The sequence below is a fragment of the Marmota flaviventris genome, chromosome 5 (genome assembly GCF_047511675.1).
Source record: "Marmota flaviventris isolate mMarFla1 chromosome 5, mMarFla1.hap1, whole genome shotgun sequence".
In the NCBI taxonomy this organism is placed as follows: Eukaryota; Metazoa; Chordata; class Mammalia; order Rodentia; family Sciuridae; genus Marmota; species Marmota flaviventris.
In genome coordinates this window covers 147,386,310-147,408,320 of record NC_092502.1, presented here as the reverse complement: position 1 = coordinate 147,408,320, position 22,011 = coordinate 147,386,310, and the positions used below count along the sequence as shown (strand labels likewise).

At 35.9% G+C, this 22,011-nt stretch overlaps 1 protein-coding gene across 3 annotated transcripts in view; it reads right to left on the bottom strand.

The window, feature by feature from the left end:
• The window catches only part of Wdr70 (WD repeat domain 70), a 289,453-nt gene that overhangs the window by 7,087 nt on the left and 260,355 nt on the right, over window positions 1-22,011 (bottom strand). For all 3 annotated transcript variants that reach the window (XM_027936264.2, XM_071612680.1, XM_071612679.1), the window contains 3 exons: window positions 21,092-21,171; window positions 18,887-19,003; window positions 16,755-16,917 (listed from right to left, as the gene is read on the bottom strand). In XM_027936264.2, the coding sequence (XP_027792065.1) occupies window positions 16,755-16,917; window positions 18,887-19,003; window positions 21,092-21,171 (360 nt within the window). The remainder of the gene's footprint in view (window positions 1-16,754; window positions 16,918-18,886; window positions 19,004-21,091; window positions 21,172-22,011) is intronic.

Below are 22,011 nucleotides of genomic sequence, written 5' to 3'. Positions count from 1 at the left end.
AATTTAAAAACAAGCCTGGCATAGTATAAGTACAACAAAGTGTCATTATTATTACACAGCTTGCTTTAAATATTTTTCACTTCATATAATAGATGTATTTCCAAAAAGTTGTATGCAGGAAACATTTAATAAAATAATTCAAATGTTAAATACAACATGGCAACTTGGTATTCAAAAAAATCCTGGGGCAAATTCTTTTGTGGTAGAAATAATTCACTATGAAACTCTATAATTGAAACAATCTAATCTGTAAGTGTGAATTTTCTTAAGGGGAATCATTCGTGGTTTATTTTAAATAGCTACTTTGTATTATTACCAAATGTTAGTGTACAAAATGATAATTTAAGGCACTTCTCAAATGTAGATTCCCAGCCCCAATCCCATGACATCTGAGTTGGTTTGGGCTGAAGCCTATAAATCAAAATTTCTCCCCCAACACACACACACACACAGCTAGGATACAGGCAGTTCACAAAGCCACTCTGAGAAGCGCTGGCTTCTACACAGGAATATGGTAGACAGTGACTACTAGTTACCTAAATATAACTCAAGGAGAAAAAAAAAAGATATTTTTCTCTCTGTGCATGTCTCTCTTCCTGACACAAATAATACATAAACCTTCACTCAGTCACAAAATAACTTCTTTAAATGTTGCCTATTAACTCAACATGACTTTAAATGTATTCTTTATAGATGGGATGATACATACACAACCACACACACAAGCACATATCCTGTATCAGACAAGACACATACACCAAAAATTAAATTGACTGAACCAGCAATAATGGAAGCTTATCTGGCAAGAAAGGTGGCCATGGTTGACAGAGCTGTCAGACTGGCAGGCTGCTGGCCAAGCTCCAGGCTCCCACACACATCTATCCCTGTCTGATGTGAAAGCTAATAGCATTCTGGATCCACATCCTGCCCACTACGCCCCAGCCAGCTCCTTTCCCCTCCCTCCTACAGCATCTTTTAAACAAGAAACTGTAACTAAATCTGCCCATGTGTGGCTGAACAGAGTCCTCTGTGATCCTGCTGTGTTTGAAAACTTTCATGGCTATATCATTGCTAATGAAGGAATGAAGCTTAAACATTCAACTGATAAATGTAAAGTGTTCAAAGACTCTTCATTATCATCACTGGAGAATGCAGATGAGTATATGTTGTTAGTAGGGAGACAGATTTATAGAATGTCTAAGAGTGCTTTTCTGTGTTAAAGCAAGATACAGTAAATAGATCTTCATTTCATCACTGACAGAAGTCAATTGCAGTGAAGAAAAACAACCAGACACACATTCTCAATTACAGTGACCTTTATGAAACGATCCCTTTAAATATTAGCTTCCCTTCAAACACTTTGCCACTTGGCAATAAACAGCATACTCCAGCAGGTGAACACAGGAGAAAGAGAACCATGATCTTGGCTAACAAATTATATGTCGCAGGCAGACAGTGCCATTAACTTAGTTAGTAAGCAGTAAATGTAAGGTGATGAAATTGGGTGGAAGGAAAGAGATGGGAGCAAATGCAATGGGAGAAAGGTGTATACTAAGAGGGAGCGCAGTTCTCTGCAAGGCTCATTAGGGGATCAAAAGAACTGGTAGTTCTAGTTTCAGCTACTGTTAACAGCAGATCTCTAAGCTGTAGTCTCCTCATAATTAAGGTGCACATATGACAATACCTGTCCTACCCTCCTTGCAAAGCTACTTTTAATCCAACACATTATCCAATTTTAAATATAAATTGCCTATGGTGTGGAAAATATCTTCAGGCAAAAGTCGTCAGTGAACAAAAACAACTTCAGTTTCAACTAATTGTATTTAAATAAAGCTGAAAATCTGGATGAATGACTATCCAATAAAATATTGACTAGCCACCTTGGAAGAGTCAGAAACTCCAAATAGACTACTTGCCGGGGAAAGATAGAAATAAATTAAGGAAGTACTACTCATGCTCCGCTTCACAGAAGCAACAGGTTTTGATAGTTTTTTTAATATTTATTTTTTAGTTTACACAATATCTTTATTTCATTTTTTTATGTGGTGCTGAGAATCAAACCCAGTGCCTCATGTATACTAGGCAAGTGAGTGCTCTACCTCTGGGCCACAACCCCAGTTACAGGCTTTGATAGTTTTAGAGGTAAATTAAATCAAGTCTTTTCAAAATGTGTAGGTTAAATAGTTTCAAAATAGTCTAGACGGCATCCAGAAAAGAAAAAAAAACATATAAAACTTTCAGGAAGATAGCCTAACATCCGACAAAAACCATGTGTCAGATCAAAGATGCCAGGATGGTTTGTTATCAGGAAATGCAGTAATATAATTAATCAAATTTATAGATCAAAGTAAGAAAATCATCTGGTCACCTCTCTAGTAGAGAGAAAGGATTTAGTAAAACTAAGCATCTATTCTGGATGCATATATGCCTTTGACCTTTGAAGGGTGTTTTCTCTCATGTGATGCTCTTCCCAAAAGTATCTGCATGATTCAATTCCTCATTTCACTCAGGCCAAAGATCACTTTAGAAGAGTGATCTGACTACCGTATCTAAAATAGCACAATTCCACCACTATCCCACCCCTATTATTTTGTGTCCATTATCTCTAACTTAGTTTTATTCTTAACACTTACTATATCTAACATTTATGGATTTAGGTATTGTTTGCCTCTATCAGAATGTAAGCTCTATAATAATAGCTATCTCCCCACATCCTAGAACAATATCTGACACAAAGTAGGTCTTTAGTAAATCTTTGTTGAATAAATAAAATAGAAAGAGATGAATTATTCTTAAACTTTTGTATGTGTGTTTTCAAAAGTCACCATGTTTTATGGAGACATACCATTATATTGAACAATATGAAACTGCTATTCAACATTTTTGCTTACAAAAAAGATTTTTATATGGTTTAGTCCAACAAAATTTTGCCTGTTAAAGTTCAAAGTGAAAAAAAGAATGTGTACTATCATTGATACAATTTACTATTATTCTGGTGGTAGACAATGCAATTAGATAAGAAAAAAAAATGCCAGGTGTATAAAAATTGTAAAGGAGGAGATAAACTTATCATTATTTGCCTGTGATATAGCTTTATACCTGTAAATCCCAGAAAACTGGATAAAAATTACTTAAAACAATAGAAAAATGCAATAAAACAGCTGGATACAAAACTAATATATATATTACACATATATGAATTCAGTGAAGAAAAGATTCTTTTTTTATAGAAGCACACAAAAAACGTAGGCGTGAACTTAGAAGGAATATGAAAGATAAATATGAAAAAAACTTAAAATACCACTGAAGGGATACAGTGATATGATTAAATATAAAGATATATTCTTTGGTTGGTTTCAAAGAACCACTATTATAGAATTTCATCTAAATTAATATATACATTTAACTCAATTGTACTAAAAATTCCACCAATAATTCAGGGGAGGGGAGAATCCTAGGTAATTAGAATAAAGTCATACAGATCTGCAAGAATAAATAGAATAGATAGAATAGATAAATAATGAGAGCAGGGTCTGGGTTTGTAGCTCAGTGGTAGAGCACTTGTCTAGCATGTGTGAGGCACTGGGTTTGATCCTCAGTACCACATAAAAATAAATAAATAAAATAAAGGTATTGTGTCCATCTACAATTAAAAAATAAATAACAATAAGAGCAGGCAGTCCTATAATAATAAAAACTATTTGACACTGATACTTGAATTAATAGAACAGAGAATCTAGAAACTGACTAAAATTCATACAAAAATACACTATATGCAATAAAAGTGCCATTTCAATTCAATGAGGAAAATTATATTATCTAGTAGTAAGTGTTACAAGAACTGGCTAATCAACTAGAAAAATTAAATTGGAATTCTATGGCGGTATGGTTAAAGAAAAAAAAAAAGGTCCCTCCAGCTGGGTGCAGTGATGTGTGACTATAATCCCATCAACTTGAAGGGCTGAGGCAGGAGGATCATGAGTTCAAAGCCAGCTTCAGCAACTTGGTGGGGCCCTAAGCAGCCCAGCAAGTTCACATTAATTTCAGTATTATTTATGAAAGCTAAGAACTGAAAATAATGTAACTATCTCTCAAGACCACATTGTTTCAGAAAAGTACAATATGTCCATACATTGAAATAAATGAAGAAAGTATAAAAAATTAGCTAGATATGCATGAATGGACTGACCCACTCTCCAGATATAAAAAACAAATCCAACTTGTAAAACATACTATACACCTGTTTTTTCACATAATGAATGTATCCATATATGTATCTGCACATTTACACAGGGATTCTCTCTGGGAGAATAAACAAGAATTTTCAGATGTTGGTATCTCTAAGTAGTAGAATGAACTGGTGGTTAAGTGAAAGGGAGGCTTTCAGAATTGCACTGTCTAACCTAAAAAACTGTAAGTACTGCTAGACATTTTTTCTTTTCTGCATGAATATATTACTTAAAAATTCAGATCTGAAAACTATATGCTAAATTGAAATTTATCTTTTATCAAAGTAATTTGTTGTTAGATGTGAGAACAAAACCCTGGAAATTCTAAGCCCAGGTTCCTGGATGGTTGCAGCAAGAGCTCGCTATCAGGTTCTAAAGGTTACCTTCTTAGTGTCTCCTTTTCTTCAATGGTAAATTAGGTTTTTGACACTTTTCTATGATTTATATATTGCTAATGTCCACTGATAATCAGCAAACAGTATTATTACAATACCTGTAGTAGAGACATCTCAATGATTTATTTGGGGTGTTTATAAACGCTTGTATTTGGAGCAGTTAGCCAACAAAATGATGCTTACCATGTTTAACAAAATTAATTTGATGGCTTTCTCTTCTTTCTTCAATCAAGCTTTGTTGTATTTCTAAACAAGATTTTTAAAGTACAAAAGACCCCTTTATTTTAAGAGAGGATAACTACTCCATTAAAACAGAAGTTTCAACACAGACATAATCTATGAGCTTAGCTGACTGCCAGTGATGTGCTGACATATATTAGCTCATACACAAATTCTATACAAATGAAGTCTGAATGTACACTATTTAGTTGGCCAGCCTTGATATGACCCTCTTAGCTGTTGTAATATTATCCAGCTCGCTGTTCAGATATATTCCATCTGTACTGTGTGGGTATTAGAACACACTGTGAACGATCACCATTGAGAGTGCACAGTAAAGCTTGTTCTGCCACAACAGACACACAGCAAGGACACAATGCTCCCTCCAGATCCCCTCAAACCCCTATAGGTTTTTTGTTTTGTTTTGTTGTTTTGGTTTTGGTGTGCATTCTTTCATAGCAGTAGCAACTATCTCTGAAACCCTGGAGAGCTGGCAGCATCTGGAAATGTCTTTTGCAACAACTCCATCCATTACCAATAATCAACAGATGAGGGAGTAAAGATACTTTAGCTGCCATGTCTCTGACCAGGACAACTCTGACCATAGTCTCTGGGGTCCTGCTGCAGGACTGAGCCAAAGCGGCTCTCCATGAGACTGCTTTTGATACTGCAGCTTTGCTTCTTTCCTTGCATTTTTCCATTTCCCTGCTGGTTTTCTCTAGGATTATGCCCTAATAAGTCCCCTTTACATGAATCATTATCTTAAGGTCTGTTTCTAAGGAACCAAGCTAAGACAATGTGTTTTCCTTTAAAGCAAAGTAGCTCCTAATGATTAGCATATAGGGGGCTGATATGACATGTAAGTTGAGTTGGTTCGTAAGGAATTTTTCCCAACACCTTAATGTGTTGAAAAATGACCAGGGTCTAGTTTTCTCAAAATTGAGAAAATTTTAGCAATACATAAAAAACATAAAACCGATGTTAAAAACAATGATGAAATTAGGGATAAAAGGAACTTACCTAAATATCATGTGAAAAACCCAAAGCCAACATCACACTAATTAGGAAAAACTGAAAGTACTTCCTATAAAATCAGGAACAGGATATGGATGTCTATTCTCCTCACTCCTAATCAATAAGGTTCTTGAAATTTTAGCCAGAGCAATTAGTCAAGAGAAAGAAGTAAGATATAAATAGTAAAGGAAAAAGTCAAATTATCACTATTTGCAGATGATATGATCCTGCTTAGAAGATCAAAAAAAAAAAATCATCAAAAGACTAGAACTGACAAATTCAGCAAAGTAACAGATCAACGTGTTAAAACATGAGTCAAAGCAATATTAAACAACAGGAGCAATGCTGGAGCTAGGTATGGTGGCACATACCTACAACTCAGGAGGCTGAGGCAGAAGAATGTTAAATCTATGGCTTTAACATTTACAAATAATGAATCTGCTGGAAAAAAAAAAATCAGGAAAACTGGGGCTGGAACTGAAGCTCAGCGGTAGAGTGCTCACCTAGCACAGGCGAGGCCCTGGGTTCGATCCTCAGCACCACATAAAAATAAGTAAATAAAATAAAGGCATTGTGCCCATGTATACCTAAAAATAAATATTTTTTAAAAATCAGGAAAACAATTCCCTTACAATAGTCTCAAAAAAAAAAATACATAGGAATAAATCTAACCACGGAGGTGAAAGATGTCTGCAAGAAAATTATAGAATGCTGAAAAAAGAAATTGAAGAAGATACTAGAAGATGGAAAGACCACCCATGCTCTTGAATAGGCAGAATATTGTTAAAATGGTCATACTACTAAAAGTGATATAAAGATTCAATGTGACCCCATCAAGATACCAGAGATAGTCTTCACAGAACTGGAAAAATTCACACAGATAAATAAAAGACTCAAAATAGTCAAAGCAATATTAAACAACAAGAGCAATGCTGGAGCTAGATATGGTAGCACATATCTGCAATTCCAGCAACTCAGAAGGCTGATGCAGAAGAATCACAAGTTTGAGGCTAGCCTTAGCAACTTAATGAAGCCGTAAGCAATTTAGCAAAACCTTGTCTCAAAATAAAAAGTAAAAAGGCCTAGGGATGTGGCTCAGTGGTTAAGATCCCCTAGGTTCAATCCCTGGTACAAAAAAAAAAAAAAAAAAGAGCATGCTAGAGGCATCACAATTCCTCACTTCTAATTATACTACAGACCTACAGTAACAAAAACTGAATTGCACTGCCATAAAAATGAACACTCAGACTAATGGAATAGAAGACTCAGAGACAAATCCACACAAGTACAGTCATCTGATACTTATCAAAGGAGCCAAAAACATGTTGGGGGAAAAAAAAACAAATGATGCTGGGAAAACAGGATATGCAAAAGAATGAAATTATATCCCTATCTCTCACTCAATTCAAAAGTCATCTTAAAGTGGATCAAAGACCTAGCAATTAGATCTAAAACTGCAACTACTAAAAAAAAAATATGGGCTCAACACTCCAACATCGACTTCCTCAATAAGACTTATAAAGTTCGGGAAACAAAACCAAGAATTAACAAATGGGTTGGCATCAAATTTAAAAGCCTCTGTACAACAAAGGAAACAATTAAAAGCATGAATAGAGCTACAGAATGGGAGAAAATCTTTTCCAGCTACTCGTACAATAGAGAATTAATACCTGGCATATACAAAGAACTCAAAAAACCTTCCACCAGAAAAACAAACAATACAATCAATCCATGGGCAAATTAACTAAACTAAATTATTATAGAAAAAAAAACTCAAAATTTTTGAAAAAATATTGAACATGTTTAGCAATCAGCAAAATACAAATTAAAACCACACAGAGATTACCTCTCTCTCATTAGAATGGTACTTAGTAAGCATACAAAAAATAATAAATACTAGTGAGGATGTGGGGGGAAATGGAACACTTAAATACACTGTTGGTGGAACTATAAATTAGTATGTGGAGATGGGTATGAAATTTCCTCAAAGACTAGGAATGGAACTACCGTATGACTCAGCTACTTAAATAGAAGAATTTTAAAGTCAGCATTGTAAGAAATGCATGGATACCCATGTTTATAATAGCAAAATTCACAATAGCCAAGTTAACCTAGATGTCTGTTAGTAAATGAATGGGTAAAGAGAATGTGGTATATTTGCACAATGGAGTTATACTTGGCCATAATGAAAAACGAAATTATGCAATCTGCAGGAAAATGGATGCAACTGGAGAACATTATACCAGGTGAGATAAACCAAACTCAGAAATCAAGGGTCATATGTTTTATTTCATATGCAGAAGCTGAAGAGAAAAAAAAAAGAAAATTCAAAAAAATAGAAGTGAGACCAGTAATGTAGAGAAAGATGATGGACAAATCATGTTAATGGCCTAAACTCACCAATCAAATGACATAGACTAGCAGACTAGATTTTTAAAAAGACCCATCAATATGCTGCCTCCAAGAAACTCATCTCATAGGAAAAGACACCCACAAACTGAAGGTGAAAAGTTGGGAAGAAACATACCACTCACATGGACTGCGGAAACAAGCAGGGGTTTCCATCCTCATATCAAATAAAGTACACTTCAAGCCAAAGTTAATCAAAAGGGATAAAAAAGGACATTTCATACTGCTCAAGGGAACCTACATCAACAAGACATAACAATTATAAACATATATGCCCCAAACAATGGAGCATCTACATTCATCAAACAAACTCTTCTCAAGTTCAAGAGTCAAATAGACCACAACATGATAATTCTGGGTGACTTCAACACACCTCTTTCATCACTGGAAAGATCTTCCAAATAAAAGCTGAACAAAGAAACTATAGAATTCAATAATACAATCAATAATGTAGACTTAACCGAATACATAGAATATTTCATCCATCAACAAACGAACACACTTTCTTCTCAGAAGCACATAAATCCATCTCTAAAATAAACTATATATTATGCTACAAAGCAACTCTTAGCAAATACAAAAAAGTAGAGGTATTATTTTACATTCTATCAGATCACAATGGAATGAAATTAGAAATCAATGATAAAATAAAAAATAAAAGTTACTCCAACACCTGGAGACTAGATAACATGAACAATGGGTTACAAAAGACATCAAAGAAGAAATTAAAAAATTCTTAGAGGTAAATGAGAACACTGATATCAAAATCTCTGGGACACTATGAAGACAGTACTAAGAGGAAAGTTCATTGCATGGAGTTCATTCCTTAAAAGAAGAAAAAGTTAATAAACAAATGACCTAATATTACATCTCAAAACCCTAGGAAAGAAGAACAAATCAACACCAAAGGCAGTAGAATACAGGAAATAATTAAAATTAGAGCTAAAATCAATAAAATTGAAACAAAAGAAACAATTAAAAAATTGACAACATTCGTGATGAGAAAGGAAATATCACAACAGACACTACTGAAATACAGAAGATAATAAGAAATTATTTTGAAAATTTGTACTCCAATAAAATAGAAAATATTGAAGGCATTGACAAATTTCTAGAGTCATATGATTTGCCCAAACTGAACCAGGATGACACACATGATTTAAACAGATAAATTTCAATCAATGAAACAGAAGACACCATCAAAAGCCTATCAACCAAGAAAAGCCCAGGACTGGATGGATACCTGGCTGAGCTCTACAACACCTTTAAAGAATAAGTAATACCAATACTTCTCCAATTATTTCATGAAAGAGAAAAAGAGGGAGCACTTCTAAACTCATTCTATGAGGCCAATATCACCTTGATTCCAAAACCAGACAAAGACACATCAAAGAAAGAAAACTTCAGACTGATATCTCTAATGAACATAGATGCAAAAATTCTCAATAAAATTCTGGCAAATTGAGTACAAATACACATTAAAAAGATAGTGCACCAAAATCAAGTGGGGTTCATCCCAAGAATGCAAGATTGGTTCAAAATGTGAAATCAATAAAAGTAATTCATCACATCAATAAACTTAAAGATAAGAATCACATGAGCATCTCAATATATGCAGAAAAAGCATTTGACAAAATATAGCACCCCTTCGTGTTCAACACACTAGAAAAACTAGGGATAACAGGAACATATCTCAACATTGTAAAAGCTATCTATGCTAAGTTCCAGGCTAACATCACTCTAAATGGAGAAAAATTGAAAACATTCCCTCTAAAAACTGGAACAAGACAGGATGCCCTCTTTCACTATTTCTATTTAACATAGTTCTTGAACCACTAGCTAGAACAATTAGACAGAAAAAAGAAATTAAAGGGATATGAACAGGAAAAGAAGAACTCAAATTAACACTATCTGTCGATGATATGATTCTATACCTAGAAGACCCAAAAACTTCTACCAGAAAACTTCTAGAACTAATCAATAAATTTAGCAAAGTAGCAGGATATAAAATCAACACCCATAAATCATAGCCATTTCTATATATCAGTGACAAATCCTCTAAAAGAGAAACAAGGAAAACTATCCAATTACAATAGCCTAAAAAAATGTAAAATACTTGGGAATCAACTTAACGAAAGAGGTGAAAGACCTCCACAATGAAAACTACAGAACACTAAAGAAAGGAATCAAAGAAAACCTTAGAAGATGGAAAGATCTACCTTGTTCTTGCATAGGCAAAATTAATATTGTCAAAATGACCATACTGTCAAAAGCATGATATAATTTAATGCAATTCCAATCAAAATCCTAATGACATTCCTCATAGAAACAGAAAAAGCAGTTATGAAATTCATCTGGAAAAATAAGTGACCCAGAAGAGCTAAAGCAATCCTTAGCAAGAAGAATGAAGTAGGTAGCATCACTATACCAGACTATACTATACTATATTATACTACAGAGCAATAGTAACAAAAACTGCATGGTATTGGCACCAAAATAGACTTGTAGACCAATGGTACAGAATAAAGGACACAGAGACAAACCCACATAATTACAGTTGTTCTATTTAGACGAAAGTGCCAAAAACACATATTGAAGAAAAGATAGCCTCTTCAACAAATGGTGCTGGGAAAACTGGAAATCCATGTGCAACAAAATTAAATTAAGCCCCTATATCTCACCATGCACAAAACTGGATCAAGAACCTAGGAATTAAAGCAGAGATCCTGCGTCCAACAGAAGAAAAAGTAGACCCAAATCTCCATCATGTCAGATTAGAACCTGACTTCCTTAATAAGATTCCTATAGTGCAAGAATTAAAATCAAGAATCAATAAATGGGATGGATTCAAACTAAAAAGCTTCTTCTCAGGAAAAGAAATAATCAGTGAAGTGAATAGAGAGCCTGCAGAATGGGAGCAAATTTTTACCACATGCACATCAGTTAGAGCACTAATCTCTAGGATATATAAAAAACTCAAAAAACTTAACACACACACAAAACACCCAAATAATCCAATCAATAAATGGGCCAAAGACTTTAACAGACACTTCTGAGAAGATGATATTCAATTAATCAACAAATATATAAAAAAAAGTTCAACATCTCTAGCATTTAGAGAAATGCAAATCAAAACTACTCTAAGATTTCATCTCACTCCAGTCAGAACGGCAGCTACTAAGAATACAAACAACAATAAGTGTTGGGGAGGAAGTTGGGGAAAGGGCACACTCTTAACATTGCTGGTGGGACTGCAAATCGGTACAGCCAACCTGGAAAGCAGTATAGAGATTCCTTGGAAAACTGGAAATGGAACCACCATTGGACCCAGCTAACCCACTCCTCAGTTTATACCCAAGGGACTTAAAAACAGCATACTATAGTGATGCAGCCACATCAATGTTTATAGCAGTATAATTCACAATAGCTAAATTGTGGGTCCAACCTAGATACCCTTCAGTAGATGAATGAATAAAGAAACTGGTTTATATACACAATGGAATATTACTCAGCATTAAAAGAGAATAAAATCATGGCATTTGCAGGTAAATGGATAGAGTTGGAGAATATCATGCTAAGTGAAGTAAGTCAATCCCCAAAAAAACAAATGCTGAATGTCTTCTCTGATATAAGGGTGCTGATTCATAATGGGGATGGGAGGGGCATGGGAGAAACAGACAAACTCTAGATAGGGCAAAGGGGAGGGAAGGAAAGGGAGGAGGCATAGGGGCAGAAAAGGTGCTGGAATGAGACAGACATCATAACCTTAAGTACATGTATGAAAACGCGAATGGTGTGACTCTACTTTGTGTACAACCAGAGACATGAAAAATAGTGCTCTATTTGTGTAATATGAAGTGAATTGCATTCTGCTGTCATATATAACAAATTAGAATAAGTTAAATAAAAAAGAAAGAAAGGTGACAGGGGAGGGAGAAGGGAAGGGAGAAAGGAAGGAATAGGTGAAGAACTGGGGGAATGAAGCAGACCAATTTATGCTATGTGCATGTATGAATATGTCACAATGAAATCTACTATTATGTATAACTATAATGCACCAAGAAAAAAATTTTAAAAAAGAAAACCATGACTATACCTCCAACAATACAAAATTATACATGCACCAAGCATTTATTCACTACAGCATTATTAGTAATTACAAAATACAGGAAACAAACTACCCATATATTGGAGAATGAATGGCTAAATAAATTATGCTATACCCACACAGTAGGCTACTATACAACTATGAAAAGAATGAGAATGAGCTCTATGAACAGACATAGAGAGATTTCTAGGTCATACCACTATGTGAATAAAAGAAAAGCCCTAAAGACTATATCAACTCATAACCTTATATATAGACAATTTTAACGTCAATTATATATCAGTAAAGATGGGGAATAAAAATTAGTGAAAGTCCTAAACTGATTGAAACTGTCATAATAAAAACAATTGACATATTTGTAAATGCTTCTCCCAAAGTTAGTAACTTAAAATTAAACTTCATACCGAAATTTTAATGAAGACTTTAGAGAACCAACTACTTTGTGAATAATCACAGATAAGCAGTAATTTTATGAAAGTTTGATGTGCGCTATAACAGTCTATTAAAAATATTGACATTTTACTTCACTCATCTGTTCATACGTTGTTATTATACTTTACTATAGAGTTTCAAATAGAACTTGGATAAAAAAGGAAAAAAATCAAGTATTTATACTACACTACCCTTCATATAAGAAAGAATGGTATATAAGAAAATACTCAAGTATTGTTCAATTTTACAGAAAAAAATATAACAAAGATAAACCAGAAATGAAATATTGGTTTACTCTAGGGGTGGAGGGCTGAACGAAGGGAGAACTGGGAACGTCAACACGGGAGCATGGGATAAAGAAAGATAATCTCTGAGTATATTTCTTTTAAGCTCTTACTCCTAGTACTCCAGTAATATTTCACATATCCTGCAAAATAAAACAAAAATTTGGAAACTGAAAAAAGGAATATAAGCACTAATGAATGAATCTAACTTCATTTCAAAGGAATAATACAACATTAATGGGGTAGGGGGAAAACCTAATCTAAATAACTTTGGAAAACAGTATCTTGACTAAATACCGCAAACCCAAAGACAAAAAGAACTGTACTCAAATGCTGTAATATAATTAGGGAAAGTGTTTCTTCCAAACATATGTATTATCCTTTCTGAAATTACTTTATGTGTACACCAGGACTGAACAAATAGGAGCGGGGTTTCTTACTACTGAAGAAAGAAGTTACAAATACAGATGGAGAAAGGCTAAATAAACCTACTATTATGTATAAACCCTGTAGTATAAGACTGAAATGAGGTTTCAGTTTAAACTCATGGTTTTTAAAATATAAATACAGATGGATGAATCAGAAATAGAGATGTATGTACATGCGTAGGTTGGTATACACATGCACATTTCCAAGCTTTGCCAGCAGGACCCACAAGCAATGGCACTTGAGCAGCACTGAGCACATCTAATACCCAGCTCTTGGTTTCTGAACACCATTCTCCAACAAAAGGAACTAGGGCTCTTTGGAGAAGTGGTTGATTCCAGGATGGGGGCAAGAAAAACAAAGATGAACCTGGAACATTTTTTTAGTGCAAAAATTAGAGAAGCACTCAAAAAAAGTGTGTGGGGGTGGTGCTGTTGAAAGAAGAAAAGAAGCGTTCTGAAGGAGCTTCTGTTGGCCAAAGCTGGAACAATGAGAGCAACAAACTAAATAATGATGGTATTGGATTTTAAATCATAAAGTAAGCTTTTGAGAGTTCCTAAGAATATATTCTTAATTTTTAAATTTAATTTATTCTAATTTGTTATATATGACAGCAGAATGCAATTCAATTCATATTACACAAATAGAGCACTATTTTTTATGTCTCTGGTTGTACACAAAGTAGAGTCACACCATTCGCATTTTCATACATGTACTTAAGGTTATGATGTCTGTCTCATTCCAGCACCTTTTCTGCCCCTATGCCTCCTCCCTTTCCTTCCCTCCCCTTTGCCCTATCTAGAGTTTGTCTGTTTCTCCCATGCCCCTCCCATCCCCATTATGAATCAGCACCCTTATATCAGAGAAGACATTCAGCATTTGTTTTTTTGGGGATTGACTTACTTCACTTAGCATGATATTCTCCAACTCTATCCATTTACCTGCAAATGCCATGATTTTATTCTCTTTTAATGCTGAGTAATATTCCATTGTGTATATAAACCAGTTTCTTTATTCATTCATCTACTGAAGGGTATCTAGGTTGGATCCACAATTTAGCTATTGTGAATTATACTGCTATAAACATTGATGTGGCTGCATCACTATAGTATGCTGTTTTTAAGTCCCTTGGGTATAAACTGAGGAGTGGGTTAGCTGGGTCCAATGGTGGTTCCATTTCCAGTTTTCCAAGGAATCTCTATACTGCTTTCCAGGTTGGCTGTACCGATTTGCAGTCCCACCAGCAATGTTAAGAGTGTGCCCTTTCCCCAACTTCCTCCCCAACACTTATTGTTGTTTGTATTCTTAGTAGCTGCCATTCTGACTGGAATGAGATGAAATCTTAGAGTAGTTTTGATTTGCATTTCTCTAAATGTTAGAGATGTTGAACATTTTTTCATATATTTGTTGATTAATTGAATATCATCTTCTCAGAAGTGTCTGTTCAGTTCTTTGGCCCATTTATTGATTGAATTATTTGGTTTTTTTTTTTTGTGTGTGTGTGTGTGTGTTAAGTTTTTTGAGTTTTTTATATATCCTAGAGATTAGTGCTCTAACTGATGTGCATGTGGTAAAAATTTGCTCCCATTCTGTAGTAAATAGAGAATCTATAAATATTTTTAAAAATTTGAAAATTAAATAAGTTTGGGTAAAGGGACAATTCTTCCTTTTGATAGAGTTCCACTTAATAGATAGAAGACAAGGAACAAGAAAATAACCATCAGACAAACATCAAATCATTACAGACAAATCCATCTATAGACAAAATTGGACAGCAAAAAATTGAAAAGAAATAAGATTTGCAGAGTCCAAGAAAATCACCCTGGGATGGGGCTGTAACTCAGTGGTAGAGCCCTTGCCTAGCACGTGTGGGGCACTGGGTTTGATCCTTAGCATTACATAAAAATAAACACATAAAGGTTATTGTGTTCATATACAACTAAAATTATTTAAAAAAAAGAAAAGAAAGAAAATCACCCCAAGAAATTTATCAATTCAAAACAATGAATGACAACAACTTTACAGTAGAGAAACTTGGCAGACATCACTTTAATCATGTGACCAAACTTATTATCACCATTAATAAGATAATTCAAATCATGAAACTCTTAGATATGATGATGTATGAGGATTCAATGCCCCTTCTATGTTATTGTGTGCCAAATGTGCATTGCTTCATTCCAATTATGAGAAAATGCCAGCACACTCAAACTGACAGAAAGTCTACAAAATAACATTAAAAATATTAAAAGCATCAAGTTCATGAATGACAAAAAGACTGAGAAACTGTTACTACTGGAAGAGACTATGAAGAAATAAAAACTCACTGCAACACTCACACACTCCTGAGAAAAAGAAAGGATATCAGTAGAAAAACTAATGAAAACCAAGTAAGGTGTGTAGCTTGGTTAACAGTATTATACCGGTATTGAGTTCACAGCTTTAATAATTAACTGTAGTATGGTTGTCTAAGGTCTTAAAAGTAGAAGAATATATAGAAGCTATCAGTATTATTTTTAAACTCATCTAAAGTAGTCCTAACAAAAAGCTAAAATAATTAAAATCTGAAAATTCTACAATAGTACCCCCCTTCTTTAATGTAAATACAGGTGGTATAGTAGCTTTAAGAACCCTACATGTTCACTCATATATCCATGTAAGCTATCCAAGGCAATCCAAGAGGCTGGATCTGCTGGGCAAGGTTGCTTACATACACAGCTCTCCATGTACAAATTGATACTATGAACTCCTCTCCTTTTCTTGCTTTTAACCCTCGTCAACTATGGCAATGTAGTGACTTTTTTCCACATAATAGTTTATACTATGCTATAGCTCTGACTAAACTAGTGTAGTTTTAAAATTCATCATTTTAGAGTCCATTTTTTGGGGGGTGGGAGTATTGGGGATCAAATCCAATGCCTTGAGTATGCTAAGCAAGCACTCTACCACTGAGCTAGATTCCAGAACTTAAAGAGTCTTAAAACATAAACAAATGCCTAGGGTTTAAGACTGTTGAGTTTCTGACCTCAACAGGTAAAAAATAAGACATGGGGAAGTTAAAATTTCAAAATACCACTGTTATGTTCTTCCCAATTCATTAAAAAAACCATTCTTCCATTTTAAAATTATTTAATTACTTTTTAGAGCTGGGGATTGAACCCAGGACCTCATGCATGCTAAGCACATTAGCTACACCTCAAGCCCCCAATATTTCTAATTTAAAGAATTACTTTCTTACTTGGAATAAGCTGGAGAAACCCAATATGGGTTGTCTTCTGCTGCTTTGGCATGACGCAAAATGGCTTCCCTGGGATTACTGTCATCAGTCTTGTCCAGAGCAATGTTCTTCACGATGTAGGAAGAAAGAGTGCCTCCATGGGTTCCAACTCGGCCACCACGACCTGTTTCAGAAGGGGAAAAAAATCAGAAACAGCACTAACATGACAACATGTTGCTAGCCCATGCACACTGTGCTTACCTGAACATGATCTCAACAACACTTGCGTATAATCCTTTCAGCCATCATAATAATCAGAACCAAAGAAAGAAATCATCAAACTGCAATTTTCCCATAAAGTTTTTAAATAGAAAGAGACTTGAAAAGATTGTTATATCTTAGTTGCTTAACTTACAGAATGAGTAATGAATTACAAATAATTTGCCTTAAAACACATTTCCTCCAGCAAGCTGGGGTTATGGCTCAGCAGTAGAGCACTCGCCTAGCATGTGCAAGGCTCTGGGTTCGATCCTCAGCACCACATGAAAATAAATAAATAAATGAAATAAAGGTATTGTTTCCAACTACAACTAAAAATATATATTTAAAAAAATTTCCTCTAGCATGAACACTTAAAATTCAATAACCAATATTAATTAGATGCTATTTTAATGTTAAACAAATTTATCTTCCCATATTTTCAAGTACTTTATAGACAATCTCCTGGGCATTATTAGAGAAAACAAAAGAAATGGTCATATAGATTAACATTATTTTAGGGTACTGTAATTGTCCTAGTGGACAAGAATCTCCTTAAGGGCAAGGATTTGTTCCCAACTGAGTCCCTAACCACTAGCATCTTCCCTAGTACTCCAAAAATGTCCAACTTTTTAAAAAGATAATCAGGAAGAAACTTTTTAAAAGGCACAGAAAATTAACTGTCAGAGAAGTTGTGTGGCCAATAATTATTAGGGCACTTAGAGGAAGTACAGCACTTGAGGCTGGGGTGGTGCACAGATCTTTCTGAAAGCAATGGATTCATTTCAGGGAGGCTCAGAAGGCAAGGAATGCCATTTTCAAAAAAACAGAATGGATAAGCATAAAAACGTGGAAAGAGAAATTCAAAGAGTGGGGCCAGGAGGGAACCAACAGTTTATCAGAAGGTCAGAATAAGGGAGAAGTGAGGTTTAAAGCTACAAAGATGTGTTAGAGTGAGACATGGAGAACCTTCACCCTCTGGAAATAGAAGTGCACAGCAGGAAGCTCATGAAAGTTTGAAGACAGTAGCAATGTGAAAGCTAGAGGGGATGGAGATAAAGCTATGTATAAGATGATGGAGGTGGAAAAGCAACAGGAAGTGACTTGAAATACCTCACCTATGAAGAAGGGTTCTGCAACAACTCAGGCAAGAATGTTATTTAGGAACTTTGGTTAGGATAAAAATGAAAAAAGTTAATAGAAGTAGACACATGAAATATTTTCAGTGCTGAAAGGCCAATAGATAGAGGTCTAAAGCTCAGGCTCAGATGAGTGACCAAGTCAAAAGCTACAGACTTGGGAGCATAACACCAATGGAAACTACACAGGGTGATGGCACAAAGTAGAATTCCAGTGAAGGTGTGTGTGTTGTAAAATAACTGATGCTGCTTTGCTTAATTCCGACACCCATTTTCTTGAAAACTCTAAGGATTTTTACTCATCTTCAAGTGATTTGGGCAGCTCCATTTTCTCAACACTGAACTAAAGGATGGCCACCTTCTGCCTTGTATGAAACCTAAGCTAGCCTGGATTCTGGTCAAAGTGCCCCATGTTGTACATTAAGCCAATATTAGAGGAATGGTTTTAATGCCATGTTCCAAGGAGCCCCAGAGTTCTACTACCTACAGGGCTTAAGTTGGAGACAGCAGAAAGGGGCCCAGGCTCCCCCTCCCACTTAGCACAGTACATCTTTACCAACTTCACACACTGCAATTCTGCATTAGATCTTTAGGGGAAATGTTCTGGTTATTAAAAATAAAACATTTGAAAACATCAATCTAGTAAAATCTCTCTGAAGATAAGCAACAAGGACCAAAAGATTTTCCCATATCTGTATCAGTGACCTCACCCTGCCCCTCACCCCCTCTGCAGGTCACTAGTTGGATCACAGTCACCTGGGCCTGCTACAGGAGGTTCAGGTTTGTGTGACTTTAGGGGGTCCAGTCTGTCCTTCTCCAGCTGTTTTCTGGTACTCCGTTGGCGGGGCTCGCGGAACATAGGCAAGGCATGAGCTGCAAGAAGTCACATTTGAAAAATTTCATTATAATAACAACTTTTCATCCAAAAACATAGCTGAAGCATGACTAACTGAAAGATGAAATGGAAGTCATAATGACAGCCTTCATCTAATAATAAAAGACAGTCTTACTGTAACCAATTAGCCAATTTTGTCTGCTACCAGACTCATCTCTCCTGGCAGTTAATGGCACTCAGGAAACACCATCAAAATCTGTCACAGAAACATTGGTGAGGATCCCTGTCTCCCAAACAATGGGTAACAATTAAAATTTAATTTCTTTGGTTTTGAAAAGAAACCCTATTGGGGACTGCCTCTTTATTTTTTCTTACAGGACCCAAATGTGAGTAATGCCAATAGCTTGCCTGTCAGCCCCAAAGTTTCCTCAGATGCCTCATAAACACTGGACTCACTTCACACGTTTCTGAAATGTGACCACCTCTCAGGAGGAGTTGACAACACTGAGTAACCGGAAGGGAGGAGCACTTATCCCACTGAAACTGGGATAAAGGTTGCCCTGAATGCAGGGGTGCCTGATTCTCCTGGCCTGGAGACTGATGGGGCCTTACCCCTCCTTCTACATGGTGCACAATACAAGATGATAAAAATCAAAGTTATAGTTGTTCAATTGCTGTTGGGTGTTTGCTCAATCTCAGAATTAAATTTCAGAAAACAAAAGAGTATTAGAATTTAAAAGGTAAACAGAACAAAAATTCTGGGGGAGAGGGAGAAGATTACTGGAGGGAAATATTTAATAACCATCTTATTCTTAGCCACCATAATTTCAGCCCTTTCTCACAGATTAAAACCTCTTTTAAAAGAAAAGAGTATCAGGATAATGAATATAAATGTTTAAGGAATTTTTTAAAAACTAATGAAATATCTCTAACACCTCAAAAACGCTTCCAACATCCTCTCCTACCCTCTACCCCTACTGCCAAGCAGGGCCAGACTATGCTTGCTTCGAGTCCGGGGAGCTGAGAAACAGCCACCCGTCACTCTGTCAGGCAGCACAACACACAGTATTTTTAGGAGGGGGAAAAATAGCTTTTCACTTCAAACGATGGCAGGAATTTAAGTAGGCCGCGTGTAATTACATGAGCTGGGCTGGTTATGACACCGACTTTAACACTTCTACTCTTGCAAAAAGTGTCATGGGATCTCATGACTGATCATAAGCTCCAAAGGACTTGGTCTTATGTGAGACCCACCACAAGGGAGAAACCCAGCAGTATAGCGCCCCCTGGGCTTTACAGGGAGACACTGAGAAAGTCCACAAGGCCACTCACTAATAATTGCCGTCACATCCTAGATTTCCTTCTAGACATCACCTATTACAGGTCAGAGGCCATGGCTCTGGGAATACAGATCTATCAGATTAAAGAGTTTGTGTAACAGAACTGAGAAAAGTCACTCTGCCCTGGTAAGCTTTCTGTTCATACTCCTGATTGTTATTTTAGATATAAAGCCTCCAGATTGGTCTAGCACATGGTCACACATTTCAGAGGGAACTGCAAGAGACCCTTCATCTAGTCTCCAAGCTCTCCTGATGAATTTCAGTCACTCAACCTCACATTGTCAGTCCACAGTGCAACAGGACAAACCGGAGACTCCTGATTCTATTTTTGGTACTGGGGACTGAACTCAGAGAAACTTTACCACTGAGGTACATACCCAGACCTTTTTTACTTTTTTGAGAAAGGGTCTTGCTAAGTTGCCAAGGCTGGCCTTGAACTTGTGCCCCTCCTGCCTCAGTTGTGTAAGTCACTGAGATTACAGGCTTGCACCACACCTAGCTCCAGGCCTCCTGATTCTAAGACCAGCACTCTTTTTTCTTAATTCATAGAATAGTCCATTGTTCTTTAAAAGACTGCCATAGAGCAATGCAATAGGCTCAAATAGGCTCTTCACATTGTGTTGGAAGGTATGTGAGGCCATGATGAGTCACAAGCTGAAGGGGTTAGAGGTTATGTGATTTGTGCTTCTGTGCACACGATGGGAGATTTTGTGATATACACCTGAACTCTGACGGCTTTTAAGAGAGAGGTAGTGAGACATATGACTGAGAGGCATGCTAACTTACGAGTGATGATGTAGTCCTGGGTTAGAGTCTCAGCTTGTTTCGCCTTCCGCTGAGTTTTAACCACACATAATTTTGCTCCCCTGAGGGATGAATAAAAAATTATTTTATTTATTTGGTTTTAGGAACAGAAAGTCTATGTTGAAAGCATCAGATACTTTGAGGAACACACCCCGTGCACTGTCTTGTCAAATCCTGGACTTTCTGAGGGAGAACAACAGATGGGGCCTCAGTGATAGGGATTATTAAACTAACAGACATGCATGTCTGTCAGAGGTCACTAACAAGTAAAAGGGCTAGAGAGGTATGGGGGCACCAGGACACAAGTTAAAAAAAAGAAAACCTATAAAACTTACTTAAAAACTTAATATGCTAAAGAAATACTAACAAAATTAACCACCCTTTACACTTTAAAGGCCATAGGGTTCAACATTTATATCCCAGATGGAAGCAGCCTGGGTGGTCTACACCCCAAGTGGCATATGTCCACATCTCAAATACAAAAGTACAAGTGTCTGGAACAGAGTTGGCTTGGCAGTATTGCCAAGGGGCTACAGCCCAAGAATGTGTGGGATCAACCAAAAGTGTGCTTAGAACACATTACTTCACCTTAGCCATAGCCATGCTGAACTATCCCTTTTAGGAGAAACAAATATAAATAAGCAAATTTCGTAAAGATTTCAAATAAAGATAGCACCCTTCTTAATGAATTCTTCTCAAATAAGGCTTATCACTTTCTCAAGTGAAACGACGCTGGTTTATACTAATAACATTAGCATTTTCAATCTCTTTGTTATGAAAAGAAATCTTACTTATTCTTAAGTATAATAATATGAGACGAGATCGGGCGCGTTCAGGGTGGTATGGCCGTAGACATTAAGTATAATAATATATAACTTTATTTTATAGGGTCAGGTTCCAAC